Genomic DNA, 24,585 nt, shown 5'->3' with positions numbered 1-24,585 from the left:
TTCTTGTGGTCTTTTCATCACTTTGGTCCTAGCACAAAAAGAAGGGGAATAAAAAGTAAAATATCTTTAGCCAATGGTTGGCAAATATGCTAAAAAGTTCAGCTGCTTGGGATTGGTATATCTCATTCCATGCTCCTGTAGTGCTGAGTACAGAATCCACTGCAGTGTGGATTACATGACATTCTCAGAGAGTTTGGACATTAAGTATGATGCTAGTGTTGCCTTTTATCACATATAAAATATGTCATGCATTTAATAAATATAATTGTGCACATATATGTCCACAAGACCAGTCTTTAGTCTTCTGTGTCCGATTCCCACCATCAAAATCGGACGCCTATTTTTCCCTTTCTAAGGAGAGGATTCCAGAGAAACATTACGAAAACAGAATCTCTTGGTTAAGATTCCAGGTCTTCCCCTAAGGAACATACCACGATGTAAGTCTGAGGTTCCCATTTCCTCTTGCAAAACTCGAGCTTTGAACCAGTTACCTCTTGGGCAGGCTCCACCTCTAGTGCGATTTTCTCCCAGACCAAGGCGTCGCCTCCCTAGCCCCGCCCCCGGAGCCGCCCCCAGTGCGTTACGTCATCACGTACGTCGCGCCGCGCCTCCTGTCAGAGGCAGCCATTGTTCAGCCGGTCGCGCCCGTCTTGCTGGGCTGGATTGATCCTTTTCGGTTCTCCAAGTCCCCGTTCCTTCTTAAGGCTGGGGGAGGCGGGCTAGTCCCAGGCTCTGGACACCCTGGAGCCCTCGGGTGCAGGCCACCATGAGTAAACGGAAGGCGCCGCAGGAGACTCTCAACGGGGGAATCACGGACATGCTCATGGGTTAGTCCCGGGCCAGGCCCCATTGGATTTCTTTCCCTTTCCTTTCACCCAGTTGCCTTCCCTTCCTTCTCGCCTGTCCCGGCAGTTCAGAGGGTGGGGTCAGCTCTTTGCAGCTGGTGGTCTTCCGTGGGGATCTTCCTGAGGCACCCGTGGCCAGGGTCTGATTGTCAGTCCTTCCCGGGACTCCTGGCTCATCGCTTGGGCAGCCTTTGCTCTTGCCTGTGGAGAAATGGGTGGCCACTGACCCTTGGATGCTGTCACATCCCCTTCCAGGGAACTCAGTTCTCGTGTGTTTACTCGTAATTCTTGTTCACCCACGCCTCTTGTTGACTTTTCAGAACTCGCAAACTTTGAGAAGAACGTGAGCCAGGCTATCCACAAGTACAATGCTTACAGGTGGGACAGTGCAGCATTCTTTGCTAGCATGCTTTCTGGTGCACCTGCTTTGTGTGGCGCTTAACATGACCAAGGGTCCAGTGGATATTTAGACCACCTGCAAGAGCAGAAAAAGCAACAAGAAGGTGGTACCTCACTTAATATTTCTGGAAGAATTTTGACAGAGTTCTGTAGGATCAATTCAGATAAGTTCCCAATTCTGATTGAAAATAGATGTAGCGTGATACACTTTTTTTCATTATCCAATGTGATTGACTAGAAATGCGGTGTGATTTTAAGCCATAATGAAAGACAGTTGTTGCGATCTGCACTCTGAAACATTTGTGGTGCAAGGAATCATATCTTTCCATCTGGTTGGTCTGTGGCTCATCCTGTCACCGTATGGGATCTTGTCCATTACCAGGGGACTTATCCTAGCCATTATTTCCACATCTACCTGTCTCAACCCCTTAGCCTATAAACATGTGCAAGTCCCTCAACTTTTAAAAGCAAACACAAAACAGTCTTAACTTCCCTCTAGCTAGTACCTTATCTTTCCTTCTTGAACTATCTGTGTTCCATCCTGGACTTCCTCATTGATAGTCATTCCCTTATGTCATTACAGTGTAATTTCCATCCTGCCATTCTTCTGAAAATAATCTCACCTACATCTCATCTTATTGGACTTTCAGTGGCATTCATCACAAGCTCATTCCTTGAAAGTCTGTCACTTCAAAAGTGGCACTCCCTTCTATTCTTTTTTTTATTTTTTCACCCGTCTTAACTTTTACTGTGGCTAGTTTACAGACGTTTTCCCATAGCCCTCTTCTCACTTTCATACTTTCCCTTTCTTGCCTTTGAATACCACTTAAGTCAGTGACTTCAAAACTTTGACAGGGCTTTTCACCAGAATTTTTCCCTTCTCACTCAACATATTTCAAAACTGATTATGCTTTCTTCTTTCATTACTTCTTATGTCTCGCTATGTAAAGTATTGTACTATCATCCATACATTGGTGACCTAGAATTCACACAGATATTCAAGCCGTATATTATTTGGGTCACAGCAGTGTTCAGAGAGGAAGTGTTTTCTCTTGAAGGAACTCATCAGGGATTAAGTAAGAGGAACAGAAATCTAGACAAAGGATACAAAATGGGGCAAATCCTTGAGACATGAAATAATAAAATATTTTATAAAAGTTAGTAATTCAGTTTGCTTAAAGGTTATAGTATGAGTGGGAAATAAGTCCAGAAAACTAAATAATACCCTACTGTCCCTGCATAATGCTCCCTCCACCCCCAATATACATTTCTCTTGATTGTGAATGAAGTAGTTTTTAAAATAATCATCTAGACTTGTCAATCTTTCTTATCAAATAATTCAGTATTTTTGTTTTCTTTGATAAACCCCAAATACATGATGGCATACAAAAGGCCTTCCATGATTGAATTCATCCCTTTCAGGCTTGGACACCCAGTGCCAATTATCTGGATCGACTTGCCTTTCCTGAGATAATTCCTGCCATAAACTGCCCTTAGTCTATTTCCTAGCCTGTAATTATGTTCTTTCCAGACTCATCATCAATCATGTGCTAATAAATTATAATCCAAATCTAAAGATTTGTACATACTAGAATATAATGAAATTCCCAGGTTTCAAAGATTATTTGATAATTGTGCTTTGGATTTAATTGTATTATTGCATTTATTAGCAATAATTCAAACTACATTTAGCATTGAAATTATAGACAATACCCAGTGAGCTCCCAGAGTATACCTAATCTGTCATCACATTACTAAACTGGGTATGTGTAGAGGTAAGCAAGAAACACAGGTCACTACTTTTTGCTAAACTGAAATTTTAGCAATTAAAAAAAAAAAAACAATTGATATAAGGATGTAGGGAATTCCAGTGTGAAGTCATGAATTTTGAAATGGCTATCCATAAGCAAATTTGATATCTAATGATTCAATTAGTATGGTAGCACATTTTTATGCAAGAATTACAAATCATCTCCAAAAACTAGCTATTAAAATATAGGGAGGTCCAATGATATTTTTTAATTATTCCCACAAAAGAAGACTACTAGTATCCTGGATTCCACTAGGGTTACATATACAGTTAAAATTATCTTCATTTGTGAGAAATTTCAAGAAACTTAAGAATTAGAGATATAGTAGATAATCTGTCAGCTATCTAAATTTTAAGTTTTACATGGAAATGGAAAATTAGTTATCTTGGTGAAAGTATAAGATATTTATATGTGCTTTCCAGTTTAAGAACAATTAAGATGTTGCTCAGTTTTTAATTGATTTTCCCTTTTTTATATTTTTCTCTTATAGAAAAGCAGCATCTGTTATAGCAAAGTACCCACACAAAATAAAGAGTGGAGCAGAAGCTAAGAAATTGGTAAGTTTAGTGAACACACGGCCAAATAGTTTTTACATGTACAAATTTAGTAGGTTCCCACAAAACTAAACTCATTTCTCTGAAGCTGCCTTGACTCACACAAAGATTTCACTACTCCTAATTTCTTGGAATAAAATTAATGCAGTTTCAAGCATACTTTTTCAAGCTCAAAGTGTTTTTATTTGGAGATGGATGGATATATAGTATAATTTTTCTACTTCACCCTGTATGCATGTATTGACTCACCTTGAATTCCTCTTACATTGGGAGCCTTAAGAGACAATGGTGGCCAGGAGTGGTGGTGCACACCTGTAATCCCAGCAATTCAGGAGGCTAAGGTAAGAGGATTGAAAATTTGAGGCCAGCTTCAGCAATTTAGTGAGGCTCTAAGTAACTTAGCAAGACCCTTTCTGAAATAAAAAATAAAAAGAACTGGGATGTAGCTCAGTGCAAAGCATCCCTGGGTTTAATCCCCAGTATCAAAACAAAAAAAAACAAACAAAAAAGATTATAGTGGTACAGTGATACTAGCATATCTGTCTATCATTCTCTGGTATAGGGACTTTCATTAATTACTGAGAGTGTTCCCCAAAGAGATCTTACCTACAAATAGGCACACGATTAGACCTCTTTTATAATGTGGCAGTTAGCCCTATTCTCTGTCATTTCCATGAAACCCTATATATTAGTAGTGTCCTAGGAATGTCACAGATTCTAGAGGTTCACATCTCTTGGAATTTGTAATAATATCATTAAGAATATCCTTGGAAGGTCTCCCTATTGATAGATGGTTCTCTCTCATCTAAACTCACTAAATGATTTAATGACCATATCTTACCTTTTATTAAAAATGCCAACTGACATGATTTTTGATTAGTCCAGATGATAGTTATATCTCCATCTGTTGTTCTTGTGTTTTATAAAGGTCCTCTGAAATTGTAAGTATTAATATTGGATCATGCTTAATTTTCTCAAGAGAGCCTTAAGAGTATAAACCATAACTGCCCTTATTTTTTCACCCTTTAAGGTTGCCCATGAATCTTGTGATTCCCACATCAATCATGTGCCGCATCTTAACCTTGAATTTGTTAGTCAATACAAATTGTAGTCTGGTGTGTAGGTTTTAAATCCTTTGTGCCATGAACCGTTACCAGCAGTAGTATTTTTCCCCCAATATAGCAACCAACTAAGTTATACAATAGACATTTACTTCTTATTCTGAATTTCTCTTGATGAACTGATGCAGTGTTAACATCAGAGACCATTTCTTCCATTCTGTTCCCGTTTCACTGAAACTTTTTTTTTTTTTTTTTGCGGTGCTGGGGAATCAAACCCAGGGCCTTGTGCTGCAAGGCAAGTACTCTACTGACTGAGCTATCTCCCTAGCCCTCATTGAAACTCTTGAACTTCCTTTTCTGTGCTGATTACAAATAGCCTGCTCATTTTATTAAAGGAATCTGAAAAGCTCTGATACACTTCATCCTGAATCTGAACTCCTGATATGTCCCTAAAAAACACAAAAGTATCCAAATCTCCTTTTCCATTAGACTGGACTTAAAATAAAAATCTCAACATTATTTCTTTTTACTATTATTTTAAGAATCACAGACCATTATCTAGCCCATATGAGAGCTTCTCAATAATTCCAGAAACCTTACATTTCCAGAATGAGTTGTTTACCTTTTATTCCTTAATGTTATATACAGAAAACAACCTGTATCTAAATTGCTTAAGGTCAGTATTGAGTAAAGGAAAAAATAATCACCTTTTTATCATTTAATACTGGAAATGAGAAGCCTGAGCAGTTTCCCTTTTCTTTTCTTTTTTTTTTTTTTTTTTTTTTTGGTACTGGGTTTGAACTCAGGGGCACTCGACCACTGAGCCACATCCCCAACCCTTTTTGTACTTTATTTAGAGACAGGGTCTCACTGAGTGCTTAACACCTCACTCAATTGCTGAGGCTGGCTTTGAACTCCAGATCCTCCTGCCTCAGCCTCCCAAGGCGCTGGGATTTCAGGCATGCCAGTTTTCCTTTTCTAATCTTCCTAAATCTTTTGTTCATTTCTACTTGGTTATTGCCCTTTTCAGAACTTGAATATGCATTCAATAGTTTTGAGACATTTATAAAACATTAAGTAAATTAAAAGTACACAAGGGTAAATGGTAGGGCTCAGGAATAGTAGGAAATAACTAGCACACATGTTATGCTCATTGAATGTTTAAAAGGGACCAATAAATGTGAAAAAAAAAGTTCAACTAAGTTGGAAGTTAAAACAATATACCATATTGTGCCTGTCAAATTATCAAATTAGTATAAAATGTAAACAGAGATGTGAAAGAAAAAAGAATACTCATTTACTGCTGAAGGGTGTGTTGGTTGTTACAGTCTTTATGAGGAAAAATTTGGCAGAATGTATATATCCTTTGACCCAACAATTCCACTTTGAGGAATTTGTTCTAAGAAAACCAGTACTTATGTTGTACAAGGACTGAGCAACTCATAACTTTTGAACACTTAATTGCCAGGCACTAGGGATGATGGAGTGAACAGACAAGGTCTCTGCTCTCTTAGAGCTTACATTCTAGAGCAGTACTGTCCAATATGGCAACCATGAACCACATTTGGCTATTTAGTCCTTGAAATGTGGCTAGTGAAACTGAAGAATTCTAAATTTTAATTAAACTCAAATTATCATATGTGGCTAGTGTTCCACATTGGACTCTGCAGTTCTAGAGCAATGATTCTCAATGTGTGATATTTAGACCAGCAGTAACAGCAGCATTGAGGAACTTAGAAGTACAAATCCTTGGCTTCCTGGCTTATCCCTAATATAATGAGTCAGAAACTCTGAGGTAGGACTTGGATTTTGTGCTTCTTAGCAGATCTCCAGGTGATGCTATGCATGCAACTTAAGAACCTTTGTTCTAAAGGATTTCATAATAGCAGTGTTACACTATCAAATAATTGGAAACCATCTAAATGTTCACATGTAGGGTATTAAGTAAATTATATATTCATATAATGATATATTATGCAATTGCTAAAGATACCATTGTATTTATTTTTTGATATAGAAATGTGTTCATAATGTATTAAGAAAAAGCATATATGTATGTATGTATATTTATAAGTAGAAATGAAACCAAGTAATGCATAGCAAATGTTAGAGGATGAAGTTATAGGTGATTTTCATTTTCAGGGCAATGAGATTGACAAATGATTTTAGTAGTCTTTGTGAAACTATGTTTTCTAATTTTTCTACAACAAAATTTAATTTTAAGTGACTCATTTAGACTTATTAGGGTTTCTCTTTTGTCAATCATTTAAGCATTTTGCTTCTGGGAGAATTTATTATTGGGATTCAATTTTCTGTCCATTGTTTAAAAACCTGTCATTTCTGATCATTTATCTTTTCCCACTTTTTTATCATTAGTAATTTAGTAAGCATTATATTTATACGATTTTTATGTTTTTAATTTTCTGTATAGCCTGGAGTAGGAACAAAAATTGCTGAAAAAATTGATGAGTATTTAGCAACTGGAAAATTGCGTAAACTGGAAAAGGTAAAATTTTAACTTATTTGGTTACAATGTCTTCCTTTATGGCAATTATTTTGTAGTATCCTTATAGGGTGATTGATGTTACTTATTCTAGTGAGACCCAGAAGGAAAAGAGATAAGTAGGTTTTATGTATTCTATTTTTAAAAATATGAACATTACTTCTATACAATTTTTGCTTATTCGCTGGGAATGGTAGTGTATGCCTGTAGTCCCATCTGCACAGGGAGCTGAGATGGAAAGATCACTTGAACTCACAAGTTTGAGACCAACCTGGGCCACCCTATCTGTCTCTCTCTCACACACACACACACACACAAAATCCCACTTATTTTATGTGACATTTAAGAGACTTTTAGGATCTATAATACAGTTGGCTCTTTAATTTTAGAACTATTCAGAAAAGAGATTAGAAACTTTGACTAAAAGATCATTGTCATTTAGAATTCCTGTTCTTAAATTCTTCCAAGTTTTTTATGCTTTTATTTTACTCTAATGATAATAATTATATTATTTCTGGTCGTTTATGGATATGTCTTTTAAAAGTATTAGACAATTTAAAAATACACATATTTTTCTTCCCACAAAAATAACTATGTGAGGTGGTATATTTGTTAATTAGCAAATTTATTCGATTTAACCAGTCTATAACTTATGTGTATTCAAAACATTGTGTTGTATATGATATGTACATACAATTTTATCTGTCAGTTTAAAGAAAAGAAGTTGTTTGCTTTGGCAGAGGATTGAATTCAGAGCCTCATGCATGCTAAGCACACACTCTTAACACTGAAATATCCCTCAGCCAAAAGTATTGAATAAATTAGAGATTACACAACTTCAGCTGCTCTATTATTTACCTATGACTGCCTAGGTTATATATGAATACTTCAGTATGGGTTAATCAGTAAAGGTAAATGATTCTTATTTCTAATAAGATCATTTAAGTTCTTAAAGCATTCCTAAATCGTTGTTAGACTTTTTTTTTTTTCCTTAAAGATTCGGCAGGATGATACAAGTTCATCCATCAATTTCCTGACTCGAGTTAGTGGCATTGGGTAAGAACTATTTTTTAAGCAGACATAGTCATAGATTGGTAATATTTTTCATATCAGCCAAGCTAAATTACCTGCTGTTTTCCTTCTAAACCTGTGCTTCTCTACTTCTTTGCTTTTACCCACACAGTTCACCTTTCCATAGCTTATGGATCTGAGACTCATTCTTCACATGCTGCTCCTACTGTAAAAGCCCTATCTAAGGCAAATGTTTCCTTCTTCATGACCCACTTTGATTCCCCAGCCAAAAGCAATCTCTTTTTTCTTCTAAACACCACTAATACTTGCTAAGTACATCTTATTGCTCTCTTCAGATTGTGTCTCCTCTGCTTCTCTGAGCATGATGTCTACCTTAACCATTTAAGTTTTTCTTTAGAATTTGGAATAACACTCAGATGTTCTTTAATGAAGGAATCGTTATCTCAAAATTTGAGCTAGCATTGAAAACTAGCATTTTTTGACACTGGACAAAGGAAAGATTAACACTGAAATATTAAGGCCATAATGCTTTCTTTACTTCTTATCTTTAAGAATAAGGTATTCCTTTACCTATATGATGATTATTCCTTTAAATGACCACATTTTCGATAGAAGTTATTCTAAACTGTATTACATTCTTAAGCATAGTATACTGAAAATAAGCATGAGTCCTTATGGATCCAGAGTTATTTTAAAATTTCCATTAGATGTTTTAGAGAGCATATGTTATATTATCCTCTTTTTCAGAGAAGAAAACTGAAACTTGAGTACAGAAAGTGAGTAACTGTGGCAGAGCCAGAATTAGAACTCATGTCTCCTGACTCCCAGTTCAATTCTGTTTTTTCTTTGTCACATTGCCTTCCGAATATCAGTACCAGTTATACCATACTATAATACCATGACATTTGAACAGTGTCCCATTAACTGTGACCCAGGCTGTTGTATGCACATGCATGTGTGCATATGCTTTTTCTTTCTGTTCTCACTTTATTTTACTATAAACTGGTATAATGTGAAAAGAATCAGGTAATCTGTATAATATCAGCTAATTTTGTTACCTTACATTTCCATCTTTTTAGATTTTGATGTCCTTCCCTGTAAAATGAGAGGGAGGTTTGGTTAATATCTAAGGTTCCTTCTGTCCCTGTCATTCCATAAGAGCATCCTTAGTCTTTTCTGATATTCCGATTTATTTAACATGACAATCACAATGATTGTTTATTAACCCAAATCAGATTTTATCACTGCTTTGCTCAGTACATTCTAATGGCCTCCCATTGCACTCAGAATAAAACACAAACTTACTACCCTGGTTTAAAATACATGATAGAGTGTGACCCCTGTGTACTGCTCAGTGGTATCTCTTACCATCTCATTCTAACCATACTTGTTTTTCTCCTTGAATAAGCCAAGCTCATGCCAGCCTGAGGACTTTTGACTGTTCCCTTTGCCTGAAAAAAATTTTTTCCTTTGATATCCCCCATAGCTGACTCTGTCATTTTAATCTCAGCTTACATATCTTAGAGGACTTTACTCACCACCCATGATACTGGATTTTAATTCCTCTACCTGATATTCTTCTTGTTTGTTTATATATTTTAGTATGTCCTTTTTAGAATGTAAGTGGATAATGTCCAAAGCTCTTATTTGTCTTATTTATGCTGTATTTTCAGCACAGCATCTGGCATAGGTCCTCAGTAAATCCTGGTTGAATGATTGAACAGTTTTCAAGTGCCCATATGTTTGAACATGAACATTATGATAGCTAGCTGCTTAGGAGTCCAAGTTCACAATTTTCTTCCTAATGATTGATGCTTCAAAAATTCTTACTTTGAATAAAATTGCATATTACCAAAGAAACCATGAAACATTTTGGTAGGTCTTACTTAGCATAATAGCAGGTCTTTATGTTTGACAACAGAAGACATAATTGGTTATTTGTCACAGTGATCCTGAATTCCATCCAATATTGAGACAATGTGTTTTCTTTTTTTTTTTTCTTTGTAGGCCATCTGCTGCAAGGAAGTTTGTAGATGAAGGAATTAAAACATTAGAAGGTGAGTATGACCATAGGTTGCTAATTCCAGCCTAAATATGGTCCTGAAGGACCATTAATACTCTACAAACTATAATCTGGAAAACCTGTTCTCAATTATTAGATACAAATAAAATTTTCTTTTTAACTCTATAGTAGAACATAGCTATAGAGTATAGTTCATAGTCCCATCTTAACATTTTTAGGTTTGTAACTCAGAAGAAAATCAAGAGCAGGAAGTGATTTCTTGGTTTAAAGACAATGAAAATAGTTATTATTTGTAGATTTTTAGAAGATTTAAATTGCTTTTGTTTCTATAAGAAATCTATGTCTTATATGTTAAGATTAAATGCTAAATTATATATACTGAGTTTGCAGTGCTTGTTGAAGGTATTTTTGCTTTCAAGGAAGTGATAAAAATAGAGCTTAAGTCAAATAATTCTAAAACATTTTCTATGAACCTAATATAGCAATTTATCTCTTCATATTTTCAAGGCATATGCTATGTAAATGAAATCGTTATAGTACATCCACGGTATTGAGGGTTTAGTATTTGTGGGCTCAACCATTACAAGCAACCCAGTGGTTAGGTGAACATGTTTTGGAGACTGACCTGGGTTTAAATCCCACCTCTACCACATTATTAGAATGGATGAGCATTGTACTTCAGTTTCTTAGCTACAAAACAAATATTTCTGCCTCGTATAATTTAACGCATTCTATAAAGCACTTAGCATAGTGCTTGATATGTAGTAAGTACTGAAAAATAGTTAACACTTTTATGAAATATTATTCACTAGTAGTATTACTAAACTAGGATTTCTAGAGAATGATCTCTTTCTGTGCATCTCAGAGGGGGTATGAGCTTTTCTGCTTGTGGCATATACAGTATATCTGAATAAGATGATTGGCTAAACAATCAAGAGTTTGTGGGTTGAAGCTGGATGCTGCTTGGGAGGCCAATATAGGCCAGCCTGTGCAACATAGCAAGAACCTGTCTCAAAAAAAAAAAAAAAAGTGTGGGTTTCTCAAAGGAATTCAGGTTGTATCTCTTGGTAGTGTCAAAGATTTGGTTTTTATATTACTTCATAATTATATAATATCTATACATGTAACTTGATAGATATATACGTGTATATCACTGTTTCTATTTCATTTTTGGATGTATACATTAGTATTTCCTGTGGGAGATGTTAAATGTTCCATGTGTCATAAAGATGCTTATTTTTCTCCACTTTATACCTCCAGAGTAAATTTATGTATCTGTGAATCTAAAGGTGATTATAGGAATTGCTTTTAAACCATACTTTTCTTGCTGTTTCCTTTAACAAGGTTCATTACTATACTCATGCCTAGGAAAGGAAGACCACCCAATGGAACCTAGTCACTTTTAAGATACAGTGTTAGGACAACCTTTGCAAATTAAAAAATGAAGCTAACACCTTTACTTTCAACAGGATTTTTAGTACAATGCCTGCACAAATCAATATTCAACACTAATTCAATGAAGTGAATAAACAAATGTACAATATGAATGAGCCTAGGTAAATCATAAAACTTGCAGAGATTGTGATCCCTGCTACTGCTGTGAATAGTAAATTAAGCAATATTGGTTCTTATAAGGTTGCCTTTTGTGATAGCCAGTAAAATTTGATATAATTCCTGGTATGTTTTTTATTTCATGTAGCTCTCATTGAAATTTTGAGTCAGTAAATGGAAATTATCATGAAATCATCTGTTAGGTTTTTACTACATTGATTTGAAGAGCCATTTTATCTAGTTCTTAATATCTAAAATTTTTTTTTCTCATTGTTTTTTTCAAAATCATTTCAATGTATTTTCCCTCCAGGTAGTTCTTTGTAAAAAGGTAGCTGAGTTTAGTATTTTTTTCCCCAAAAGTGTTCAAATTAACACCTCAAACTTATCTTCTATTCAGATCTCAGAAAAAATGAAGATAAATTGAACCATCATCAACGAATTGGGCTGAAGTAAGACAGCAAATTTTCTTTTGATACTTGAGATGTGAAAGTAAAAATTTTTATAGACATTCTTTCATACACCACAATAATTCTTCACACTTAGCTAAAGCATTTTCCAATTTAGGAATGCTGAAATTTGTTGCAGACTCCTGTAGAGTTTATGCCAATGCACATACATTTTGTTATTGTTCTCTAATTTATTTATTTTAAGAATTTCCCTCATTCTCTTGACATTAGTGGAGAACTCCCTCTTGAAATACATAGAACTTAGTGCATCAGATAGTCCTTGGATGTTTATTCCATGCTTATGTTGTACAAAGCACTGTGCTAGTTCCAGGGGAAAAATATTAAAAAGGTTCATTGTAGCTCTTAAGGAGTTTATTGTCTGAAAAGAACATGAAACATGAAAACATCAGTTTACATGAACGTGAAAAACTAAATTTTTTAAAAAGAAGAAAAATCCCCAAACAACTAAAAACGGTCTAGGGATAATAGTAGGCATGTTTCTCTATTAGTATGAATAATTATTTTGTGTGCTAGACATTGATTATTTACAGTCATAGTGCATAAGCACTGTATGTGTTTCCTCTTAAACTTAAATACTATTGTTCTAAAATTTTGAGCCAGTAAGAACCAGGATGGTGTGATTTTTACTTTCTTTGCATTTATATAGTAAATGGAGGTATTCTAAAGAACCTGCTTACCATGAGAACTGGTTTTGAAGAGATATATCATCATTTTTAGTCTGATATTTAGATATTATTTCAAAGTGAGGTAATATGTTTATAACTGCCTTGTTGAGATATAATTCATATGCCACACAATTCCTCAATTTAAAGAATATAATTCAGTGACTTTTGTTATGTTGTGTAACTATTATTGCAATCAGTTTTAGGACATTTTTGTTAGCCTTGAAAGAACTCATACCCGTTAGCAGTCATTCCCCATTTATCCTCACTCAGCCCGAGGCAATCACTAATCTACTATTCAGATTTGCCTGTTCTGGACATTTCATATAAATGAAATTATACAACTTGTGTTTTTTTTGTGACTGACTTCTTACACTTGGCATATTATTCTCTAGGTTCATCCATGTTGTAGGTTAATATTATAAAATACAATAATTTTGCAGGATTTTGGGTTATTTTTGAATTTATATTTATTTTTTAACTGATGTATTATAGCATTGTACATATTTATGGGATATTGTGATGTTTTGATACATGTATATGCTGTGTTGTTTAGTTAGGGTAAACATACCTTCTCAAACATTTATCATTATGGTGAAAACATTCAAAATCCTTTCTTCTAGCTATTTGAAATATATAGCAAATTATCATTATCTATTGTTTTCCTAATGTGCAATAGCATACCAGAACTCCTTACCCCTATTTTTGCAAGATTTAAGAGCAGTAAACTGTAATCCCTTGATTTACCAGTAGAGAGAAGTAATTTGAAAATATGTCCCAACTTAAATATATTGGTTTACTGTTGTAATGTGAACATGAAACTTATTTACATTTAAGTTTTGATGCAGTTTCTTGAATATTACAAAGGATGAACTTCAGGATTTTGATCCAGTTAAGAAACAGACACCCCCATCTCAGTTTTGTTGTTGTCTTCTGAATAAATTCTATTCTTGATTTGTTAGAATTGTGATCTGCTGGTGTAAGGGTACTATATGTGGTAGGCAATTTAATTTTTAAAGAGATTTAAATTTTACAAAAATCTTTTGTGTACTTATTCTGTCTTTACAGATATTTTGAGGACTTTGAAAAAAGAATTCCTCGTGAAGAGATGTTACAAATGCAAGTAAGAATGTGCTGAATTGTATATTTTGATTACTGTTGAGAACATCACCTGGTGAAAAGCTGTTTTTGGAATAATGATTTAATCTTTCTTCTATTAGGATATTGTACTAAATGAAGTTAAAAAAGTGGATTCCGAATACATTGCTACAGTCTGTGGCAGTTTCAGAAGAGGTAACATACTTCCTAATCATGGGCTATTTCATGCCTTGATGTTAAAATTGCCTAGAATATATGAAAAACTTGGATTAAAAATGTGTCATTTATATTACTTCATGGATTTACTAAGTCCCTGTAGTATTAGCTGTTTATAGATGGGAATATGTATAAATAATTAATGGAAAATCATCCTAATTTTATTATAGGACATTATTTTTTGACTGCTTTTAACAAAATTCATAAAATGATTTTAGGTATATTGAAACACTAATAATGGTTATCTGACTAGATGCTAGTAGAGCTGTGGATAATTTTTATTTACATTTTAAATTTTCTACATTTTCTCTAATGAATCTAAGAATAATGTCTCAGAAGAACCAGCTCAAAATAAATTCTCACAATCACCAGGTTTTTCAGGTTTTTTTTTTACTATGTGAGAGCAAGCAAAGTGAGAATCATGCAATCCTGGTCTCTTAGGAGGCTAACATAGCTTTTTAAGTTGGAATAGAAAAAATTTATTTAAAATATTTAAGAGTAAATACCTAGACTGAATCTCTGACCATCAGTAGAGTTTTTGCATAGGAAGTAGGTGATGAGCTATCAGAAATATTCCAGGTAGTTTCTGTAAGAATCTAGAGTAGGGGTGGGAGACAAAGATTAAATTCATATTTGCTGATAAGTGGAAAGAACATTGAATTGGGGTCAGAAGACCTGGGTTCTGAGGCCAAGTCTTCTTACCACTATCTGATTTTAGGTAAATCTGTCTTGTTTTATCCTAGTTTCCATATTTTTAAAATTAGAGGATTGAGGTTAACCAGTTATTCAAGTAGATCTACATCAAAAACACCCGGGAATTTTCAAAAAATATACATATTCTTGTACCCTGCTACAAACCTACTAAATAAAAATCATCTTAGGTGGGGACTTGGATTCTCTATTTTCAAAATGTGTGTGTGTGTGTGTGTGTGTGTGTGTGTGTGTGTGTATGTTTTGGGGTTTTTTTTGTTTTGTTTTTGGTACCAGCAATTGAACCCAGTGGTGCTTAATCACTAAGCCATATCCCAGCCCTTTTTTTATATTTTATTTGGAGACAGGGAGTCTCTAAGTTTTTTCAAGCCTAAGTTGCTGAGGCTGGCTTTGAACTTCCCATCCTCCTGCCTCAGCCTCCTAAGCCGCTGGAATTACAGGTGTGTTCCACCATGCCCAGCTAAAACTGTATATTTTGATGCAAAGCAAGCTGAAAGTTTGTTAAATATGACAAACTTTCTGGATTTATATATTTCTATTTTATTTTTTATTTGTGTTGTCAAGTATGTTATATGGTTACATGCTTTAATATAAAAAAAGTGTACACTATGAAGTCTCAGTTTTACTCTGTCTTTGTTCATTCTGTACACTACGTGCCACCATTGTCCCATTAATAACCTCTTTCTTGTGAATTCTTTCAATGTTTCTGCTTGAAGATAACAACTAAATATGAGTGTACATTCTTGATTTTCTCCTCCCCTTCCTTTTCCCTTTTTTTCACCAGTTAACATAATATATGCATAATACTATACCTTTTTTTTAATTAAAGATACATCCTGGAAATTTTTTCATATCAGTATATAGAGATTGTCTCTATTCTTTTTTTATAGTTGCATAATATTTGATTTTGTGGGTTTACCATCATTTATCTAGCCCCCTATTAATGAAGCTTTCAGTCTATCCTTCCTTCTTTTCTTCCTTTGCTAATATAGTTTTCTTTTTGTTTTTTAAAAAGAGTATAGTGTCTTTGGTGGTAACCGCAGGTGAAAACATTCAGCTTTTAGGACAAAGAAATGACAATACAGTAGAATTTTCTTTATTAAAATAGCTTTTGTAAATATCCTGGAATTAGTACACATTCAACCTTGTCTTTTTATATGTAAATATAATAATCCCCCACTTATCTATAGTTTTTCCTTCTGAGGTTTCAGTAACTCAAGGTCAACCACAGTCTGAAAATATTAAATGGAAAATTCCAGAAAAAAACAATTTGTAAAGTTTTAAGCTGCATGCTGTTATGAGTGCCTTCTTGTTTTAAGCTACATGCTGTTAGTATCTTTCTTGGCTATTTGATCTCAGATTGACTTGAAATATTACAGGACCTTATTTTACTTAATAAGTGCCTCAAAGCATAAGAGTAGTGATGCTGACAATTCAGATTTGCCAAAGAGAATCTGTAAAGTGTGTCCTTTAAGTGAAATGGAATAAGTTCGTGACTTAATAAGGAAAGGAAAAAACTGGTATGCTAAGTTTGCTAAGGTCTACAGAAAGAACACATCTTCTACCCATGAAATTATGAAGAAGGAAAATGAAATTTATGCTAGTTTTTGTGTCACATCTTAAACTGCAAAAATTATGGCCATGGTGTGTGTATACTTAGTTAAGATGGAAAAGGTGTTAAGTTATGGGGTTTGGTCCTGTCTGAGGTTTCAGGCATCCACTGAGGGCCTTGGCATCCTCTGCAGAAAAGAGGGACCACTGTATCTGGTAAACATTGATATATAGGATGATGATCTGCATGGTCACCCACAGTATATTTTGCATGTACTATACTTATCAAAGCAAAAAAAAAAGAGAAGATAGGATTATTTTATGCCATGAATCAGGCACAATACTAGATGCTTTAGCTCTTATCTAGTTGCACAGTAGCCAGTGAAATAGTTTTTAGTAGTTTACAAACAAGGAAACTGAGGTTTAGAGAAGTGTAGAGTCCTTGTTTGCAATACTGAAAGTAAAAAACATCTAATTAGGGACAAAACTTCATAGTACATAGTAAGGTTCAAACAACTATGGTTAACTTGCCTGAAGTTATATGGTTATAAAGATCAAAACCTAAGTCATAATACCATAATAATAATAATTGTTACCTATAAGTTCAGTCATAAGAATTGAAATAAGCTTTCTGATTACTTTTAAAGAGAGCATATTGTTTGAGATTTTCAGATATTTAGTTGTTCATAGATGTGTTCCAAAGCTATTTTCAAATATTGTTTTTATTATTGAGTGGTTAGGTGCATTTTTAGCACCTTAAATATACAAGTTGTATGCAATGTGTATCTAATGCCAATTACTGTTGTCATCCCAGATTCTGCTGTCTCTATCAATATACCTGAATAATTGGACAGAAAATTGAAATCTTTTAACTAATTCTGAATATGAAGCACAGTGAAATAGAATGATAGGCTATAAGAAGTAAGGCTCTTCTATGTACGTCATTAGTTTCATTCTTTGTTGGCCTAATTGATAGATTTACATGAAGAATACCTTTCATTTTCCTTGTTACTATAGGCGCAGAATCCAGTGGTGACATGGATGTCCTTCTGACCCATCCAAACTTTACCTCCGAATCAACCAAACAGGTACCCTAGAATTTACAATCAAATATGATCTCCCTTATACAACAGTGCAGCAGTGAATATCATTTTCTAAATGATGGTTGAATATCTTTACAATTCATTTTAATCTTTCTGAAAAGTTAACTGAAGTGTTTTATATTGATTGAATTCTGAACTTTATTTCATAAACATAAAAAATTGATATCCTATTCCTAAGATATTATTAGATGTGTGACAATAGGTAGAAATAACACAAAATTGAAGAATGAGTACTAATGCTAAAATTTAATTTATTATCACCTATGTGAATAATAAAACACATACTTTTAAGTGTTTCTCATTGATTGTTTGAAAATGTAAGGCTGGATATGAAAGTATACTTTAAAGATGAAATAATATTTGACAAAATTCCTTCGTTTTTTTTTTTTTTAGAATAAAGTCTTAACCTCCGCCCCCCCAGAAAAAAATCTAAGTAGGTGTGGAAAAGTGTACACACTGTTTTTCCTTGAGGAATTGGATGATGATCTAACATTTGAATGAGAGGAAATATAATAAAGTATTTCTTGAGTTAATGTCTACTGTAACTATATCAGAAATTCTTGGTCTAATATTCAGATTTTCATTAAAGGAATATCTTCCTATTAAAAAATAAAGTATTGAGAAACTAAATTTTTTTTCTTGCAGTGCTGGGCATGGAACTCAGGGCCTTGCATATGCTAGGAAAGTGCTGTACTACTGAACTGCATGCACCTCAGCCTGAAAAATTTACTTCTATTAGAAAAACCCATAAAAACAAACCTTTTTTTAAAAAAAATTTTGAGTTGTTGATGAACCAATACCTTTATTTTATTTATTTGTTTTTATGTGGTGCTGAGGATTGAACTAAATGAAACATTTTGATTTTGGATTATATATGCCTTTAAAGATGAAGCAGCTAACTCTTTAATGAAACAGATAAACACAAAATTATATTCGTTTTAGAGTATCATGAGATTGGTGAGAAACTGGTTTCTGAAAATATGTTTCATTTTATAAGATGAATTCTCTGTTTGATGGGAGAGGTATATAATCAGAACACTAAAAAAGAACATAAGGGCTCGGGATATAGCTCAGTGGTAGAATGCTTGCCCAGCATGCCAGAGGCCCTGGGTTCAATCCCCAGCACAAAAAAAAATTAAAACAAAAAATAAAAATCCATGTACAAAACAAAACCTTAGAGATTTTTCCTTAGATAATCTGAAAACTCATGTTCAAAATATTTTAAGCCTGGGCATGAAGCTCAGTGGCCTTAAGTTCAATCCCCAGCACCAAACAAAAAAACATTTTTTAATATAACAGAATAATTGCTCTTTTTTCTTATTCCTTGATTATGATTCTAAGCCAAAGCTGTTACATCGTGTTGTGGAACAGTTACAAAAGGTCCATTTTATTACCGATATGCTGTCAAAGGGGGAAACAAAGTTCATGGTAAGTACCCATTTGAATTAACATGTGAAAAAATCCTTAGAGCTTACTCAGTAACCTTTCTGAGTATGTGACTTTAATTGTAGCTTTGTAGTAAGGTCAACAAATAGCCAGGCATGGTGGCGCTCACCTGTAATACCAGCATCTTGGGAGGATGAGGCAGGAGGATCAGGAGTTCAAAACCAGCCTCAGCAAAAGCAAGGTACTAAGCAACTCAGTGAGACCCTGTCTCTAAATTAAAAACTACAAAATAGGACTGGGGATGTGGCTCAGAGGTCAGGTGCCCCTGAGTTCAATCCCTGGTACCCTCTCCCACAGAAAAGATTAATAAATGACCCAGTATAATAACCAATAGGAAAGCCAATAAAAATGTAGGATCAAGATTTTTTCTTTCTTTAGGGTTGCTTTCTTCTTTTGGTCACTTAAATACTTCGTTTGAGTCCCCTCTTTTCCATGCTCCACTTTTTTTAAGTTATATGACATGCTTTTAGAACCTAGACCTGCTAAAATTTGTCAGGCATAGATTTGACAGGAGTGTTAGGCAAAAGTAAAAAGATGATTGAGAAAGATAAAGTATCATGTCGTTCAGAAAGTAGAATGAATGACATTTGCCTGGCCCTGAGGAGAGGGAATATGCAGTTATTTTTTAATAGATACAGTCAGTTGGGGAAGATGAAAATATTCTGGAATTGGATGATAGTGGTTGTTATACAACAAGATAGATACACCTACTATATACTTAAAAATGGTTAAAATGATTTTAAAAACCATTAAGATGGTAAATTGGATGTTATGTATAATTACTACATACATAATCATGTCATTAAGTTTTGCATAGTGATTTTAGTGAACTGAAAGTGTATTCAGTCAGTTCAACAAATGCATGTTTGTTGAATGCATCTGTTATGTTGCAAGCACTCTTCTAGGAACTGATTATAAATCAGTGAGTTTAAGTTGAACTTACATTTGGTCTTATGGGAAGGAAATGCTCATTAGTGATGAACGTAATAAATAGGTAAATTATTTAGTATATTAGGTTAAAGTAGTACTCAAAAACAAGGGAGCAGGCAAGGAGGATATGGGAATACAAGAAGCAATATTAAATAGGATGGTCAGGGGCAGCCTTATTGAGAGAATGAGACTTAGAACCTTGAGGTGAACGAGTTAGCCAGGCAGATACCAATCTAGAGGAAGAGTTGACTAGGCTGGAGTCAGAGTAGTAGCCTAAGTGAATCACAGTGGCAGAGGCTTCCAAAAAAGTTAAGGTCTCTAGGTTCTGAAAGGAAATTGGCTGCAAAATGAATTCAACTCATAAAGTGGAAAAAAACTATTCTATATATTCTTGATTCCAAAACCTTTTATTGCTATAACCACTGACTAGTTTTAAATATGTCTGTTTATCCATGTGTTTGTCAAGTTATCTTCAAAACATGGATTCCTTTAAGCTAGTAGTAATCAAACTTAAGGAAAGTAAGAGTTATTCCTGATCATTTTATAAAATCATGGTCTTTAGATAATTGAGTTATTCTTACTGTAAATATAATATATTTGGGGGCTGGGGAGATAGCTCAGTGGGTAGAGTGCTTGCCTTGCAAGCACAAGGTCCTGGGTTTGATCCCTAGCACCACAAAAAAAAAAAAAAAAAAAAAAAAATATATATATATATATATATATATATATAATATATTTGGAAGAAAATACAGCTTTCTCTACATTTAATTGTCTATTAGTTTTATATTAGGTGTGTGCCATTCATATTTTAGTATTTTGTGCACATTTGGCCTTGGGTGATTTTTTTGTGTGGAATGTCCACCTTAAGAATTCAAGGGACAATAGAAGATATCTTGACTACCCTGAGGAAATGAAACACTTTATTTCAAACACTTAAATGAAGTTACTGAATTTAAATACCAAACAAAACTAATCCATTCAGTCTAATAAAGAATTTATAATAATACAGAGAAATTCTTTAACATTAACACTTCAGAAAAAAGTTCAGGAAATAAAATTAACCTTGAAAAAGGAAGCAAAGCCATTAGGTGAAATCTTATCACTGATGTGACAAACAGCAAGATCATTGTCTGTGGCATCCAGATATCCATATCTGCAAGGTAATACCTCATGGTAATTCCTGATGGAAATAATTTCTGATCCATTTGAAAGTGGAAGTTGAATTGTAACTTGTTAATGCCTAAGAAGGTAGTTTTCATATTTGGAAGGTAAATATGTTTCATCTTCCAGCCATAGGAATGGCTAAAGAAAATACCCATTTTTTAATTTTAATTTTTCTATTTTGTTGAGTGAAAAACATGACTTTTAGTGATGTATATTAACTTGACTACTTTTTATTTTGGATAAGAAGCTTGTCACTTGTTTATTTTTCTTAGAATGTGGTATTAGATACTTAAAATTAGAAATCTCATGATGTTAATAGCTCTTTTTTTACATATGCATGGGTTGCTGTCCAGTCCAGAAATTTTGCCCATTTTTCTGGAAAGGAGAAAAACAATGAATAAGCTTTGATGATTTTTGCTTGAAACTGAAGAAGTATAATGAAAACTGACTTGTAAAGAAGGAAAAAAATTATCTTCTCATTCTCTTCTTACTTATTGCACTACTAAAGATTGAACCCAGGGACATTCTACCACTGAGCTATAGTTCTAGCCCTTTTTAATTTTTATTTTGAGATGAGGCCTTGATAAGTTGTCCAGATTGGCCTCATACTTGTGATCCTCCTGCTTCAGCCTCCTAGGTTACTGGGATTATAGATGTGTGTCACTACACCCAGATTTTCTTATATTTTAAATATTTTTTTACTTTTTTACCCTTTCTCTCTCTTATCTGTCTCTGTCTCTCTCTCTCATATTATTTGAGAGATTTCCTCAGAGACTTCTACATCTGCTATCATATTTAAACCTGTCCTAAGTGTTCTTTTTCTGTAGTATTCTGCCCCTATTTCATGAATTGAATATCTTCTATTTTCTGAGAATAATGTGATAGCTTTTTTATATTCTTATTTCTGCATAATCATTATTTCTCCCAAGTTGCTTTTTCCTTTTTATTTTGTGTTCTTTCATATTTGATGCTTTTCTTGATTTATTTCTTGTTTAGAATCATATTTGGGTGAAATTCTTATAGCTAGAACCTTTGTTGATTCATAGAATGTAATGAGAAGGTCATGATAACATAGCTTAGAGAAGCTAGCTAGTAAATTGAAAGTGCTCAGAAAGAAATGCCACCACTAAAATTCTAAAATTGCCACTAAAAGCAAAACTAGCCTCACATTTAAAATTTCATTAAAATTATATCTTAAGTTTAAAAATATCTTTAAAAAATTCTTTAAAATATCCCTTTCAGGGTGTTTGCCAACTTCCTAGTAAAAATGATGAAAAGGAATATCCTCACAGAAGAATTGATATCAGGTATACTCAAACTTTGTTTCTGGCATTCTTGCTTTTCCCTTTTTGAATCCTTTTCTCCCTCTATATGTCTCAAAGTTTAAATATAGGTATAGAACCCTCTTTTATTTGGAAGGACTATAAGTTCTTGCCAAATAATAATGTTTACCCTGAAGTATAAACAATAATGACTATCTATAGATGGTTTTTTTTCTTCCTATGCACTTGCACATCACTATGATGCCTTCCATGACTAAAAAGTAGTTTCTGGCATGGGGAAAGTTATACTAAGTGATAATGCTTTGCATTTCTCCACACCTCTTGCAGAGCAAATTTTACTGAAACCTAATACATTGCAAGATTGGGTAACTTTGAATGTTCTACTTGATGATAGTCTCCTCTTCAGGTTATTAGGACACATAGACTTATTTTAGGCATTTTGTTCCTTACTTATAGTTAGGAGTTCTATATTTGCTAAATTTGGAAAGCATAATAAAAACTTGATCCATTTCTTTTTTTTAGGTTGATACCCAAAGATCAGTATTACTGTGGTGTTCTTTACTTCACTGGAAGTGACATATTCAATAAAAATATGAGAGCTCATGCCCTAGAAAAGGGTTTTACAATCAATGAATACACCATCCGCCCCTTGGGAGTCACTGGTGAGTATGTGTGACTGCTTTAGAGATGATCCGTGTCATCTGGAGAGGAAGTTATTTTCAAGCAAATTTAACTTCTCTAAAAAGCCACTGTGCCAGTCAAATGTGTATTATTAGTCCCTCAGAACAAAGGGGGCTTGAATGCTTAACGTGCTCCCAGTTCCTTAGTGATGACCATCAAGGTAAATTATTTCTAGCTCTATTATGATAGATTAAATCCTTCCTGTCCATCATAGTCATTAAAAAATCATAATGGACTAAAGGAGTTTTTTGTTTTTATATGTATCTCTAAAACTTCTGAGAAACTCAGGTATCATTGCTTTTAATGCCTCCCAAACTTTGACCCAATGCTTTAAAATTTAAAGAATAAGGATTCCTTACTCTTTGCTTTATAGATCTTGTTAACATTTCACAATGTACTATATGATTTACCTTTTCCTACTGGGAGAATGAACTTTTGCCATTTTGCCCAAAAATATTAAGTAGGGCTTTTATTCCAGTATACTAGGACAGTGCTCTCACATTTCAGCATGCATGCTATTTACTCAGGGACTTCATGGAATGCAGATTCTAATTCCTTGGAGGTCAAGATTCCACATTTCTATAAGCTTCCACAAAATGCCACTGCTGTTAGTCCAAGAACATTTTGGGTTGCAAAGGAACTAGCTATAGTATTTTATATAATATACGATGGCTACAGTGGAGAGCCAGAAAATCATGAAAAACTTCAGTGATAGTAGTTGAAAATTCAGGTTCTTTTTGTAGCATTGGTAATTTATGTGACAAAGCTTAAGCACAAGCTGATGTGGGAGGATTAGTGGCTTGGTTTTCCTTTTTATTATGAAAGCAAATCTCACACAGTTCTCAATCCTAAACCTTCATAACTGAATTCCCAAGCCAGTTTTTAAAATAAATGTCTTTTCCTTCTCTACTTGCAGGAGTTGCTGGAGAACCCCTGCCAGTAGACAGTGAAAGGGACATCTTTGATTACATCCAGTGGAAATACCGAGAACCCAAGGATCGAAGTGAATAAGGCCCATTCTTCCTCCCAGGCACAACCCAATAGGAGTCTTAATTTATTTCTTAACCTTTGCTATGTAAGGGTCTTTGGTGTTTTTAAGTGATTGTTTCTTCGCCATGCTTAGCTTGCATTATAGTCAATAAAACCTCTTGTTACTATGCATGATGTTGGTCTTATTTCTTAGCAAATGTGTTTAAATTTCATATTGTGTTCATAATTGCACTTTATTATGGGTAGAGATGATAGCAAATCTTGAATGGACATTTTCATTTTCTTAATTTTCTGCCCTATGTTATAAACCACATTACTCCACTACCTTTCCTCCTATGTCCCAATTACAGATTAGTAAAGTCAGATTTTTTTAGAAACTAGGGACCTTCATAAATTTGATTTTTTTCTTTGGTAATGTACATTTACAGCTTAAACAGAAGAATAATGTATGGTTTATCTCTTGAGTGAATTCTGTAGCTCCTGACTGAAATCCATTAGAGCTTC

General features: G+C 34.0%; 1 protein-coding gene across 1 annotated transcript; it reads left to right on the top strand.

The window, feature by feature from the left end:
- Nucleotides 1–621: 621 nt before the first annotated feature.
- Nucleotides 622–24,250, top strand: Polb (DNA polymerase beta). Its single transcript, XM_047551552.1, has 14 exons — nucleotides 622–827; nucleotides 1,166–1,223; nucleotides 3,546–3,612; nucleotides 7,102–7,176; nucleotides 8,171–8,229; nucleotides 10,213–10,262; nucleotides 12,177–12,228; nucleotides 13,977–14,031; nucleotides 14,129–14,201; nucleotides 17,502–17,572; nucleotides 18,929–19,015; nucleotides 22,370–22,434; nucleotides 22,933–23,072; nucleotides 24,008–24,250. Exons 1-14 carry the CDS (start codon nucleotides 767–769, stop codon nucleotides 24,100–24,102), a joined length of 1,008 nt encoding a protein of 335 aa, XP_047407508.1. The 5' UTR covers nucleotides 622–766; the 3' UTR covers nucleotides 24,103–24,250.
- Nucleotides 24,251–24,585: the final 335 nt, after the last annotated feature.

The sequence above is a fragment of the Sciurus carolinensis genome, chromosome 4 (genome assembly GCF_902686445.1).
Source record: "Sciurus carolinensis chromosome 4, mSciCar1.2, whole genome shotgun sequence".
NCBI lineage: Eukaryota > Metazoa > Chordata > Mammalia > Rodentia > Sciuridae > Sciurus > Sciurus carolinensis.
The sequence above is the reverse complement of the archived record's forward strand: the minus strand, read 5'-3'. Positions and strand labels throughout refer to the sequence as shown.

Coding starts and splice junctions, on each gene's coding strand:
- Polb (XM_047551552.1), top strand. CDS start 767: ATGAGTAAACGGAAGGCGCCGCAGGAGACTCTCAACGGGGGAATCACG. Junction 3,613..7,101: donor GAGCAGAAGCTAAGAAATTG/GTAAGTTTAGTG, acceptor TTTTCTGTATAG/CCTGGAGTAGGAACAAAAAT. Junction 19,016..22,369: donor AGGGGGAAACAAAGTTCATG/GTAAGTACCCAT, acceptor TATCCCTTTCAG/GGTGTTTGCCAACTTCCTAG.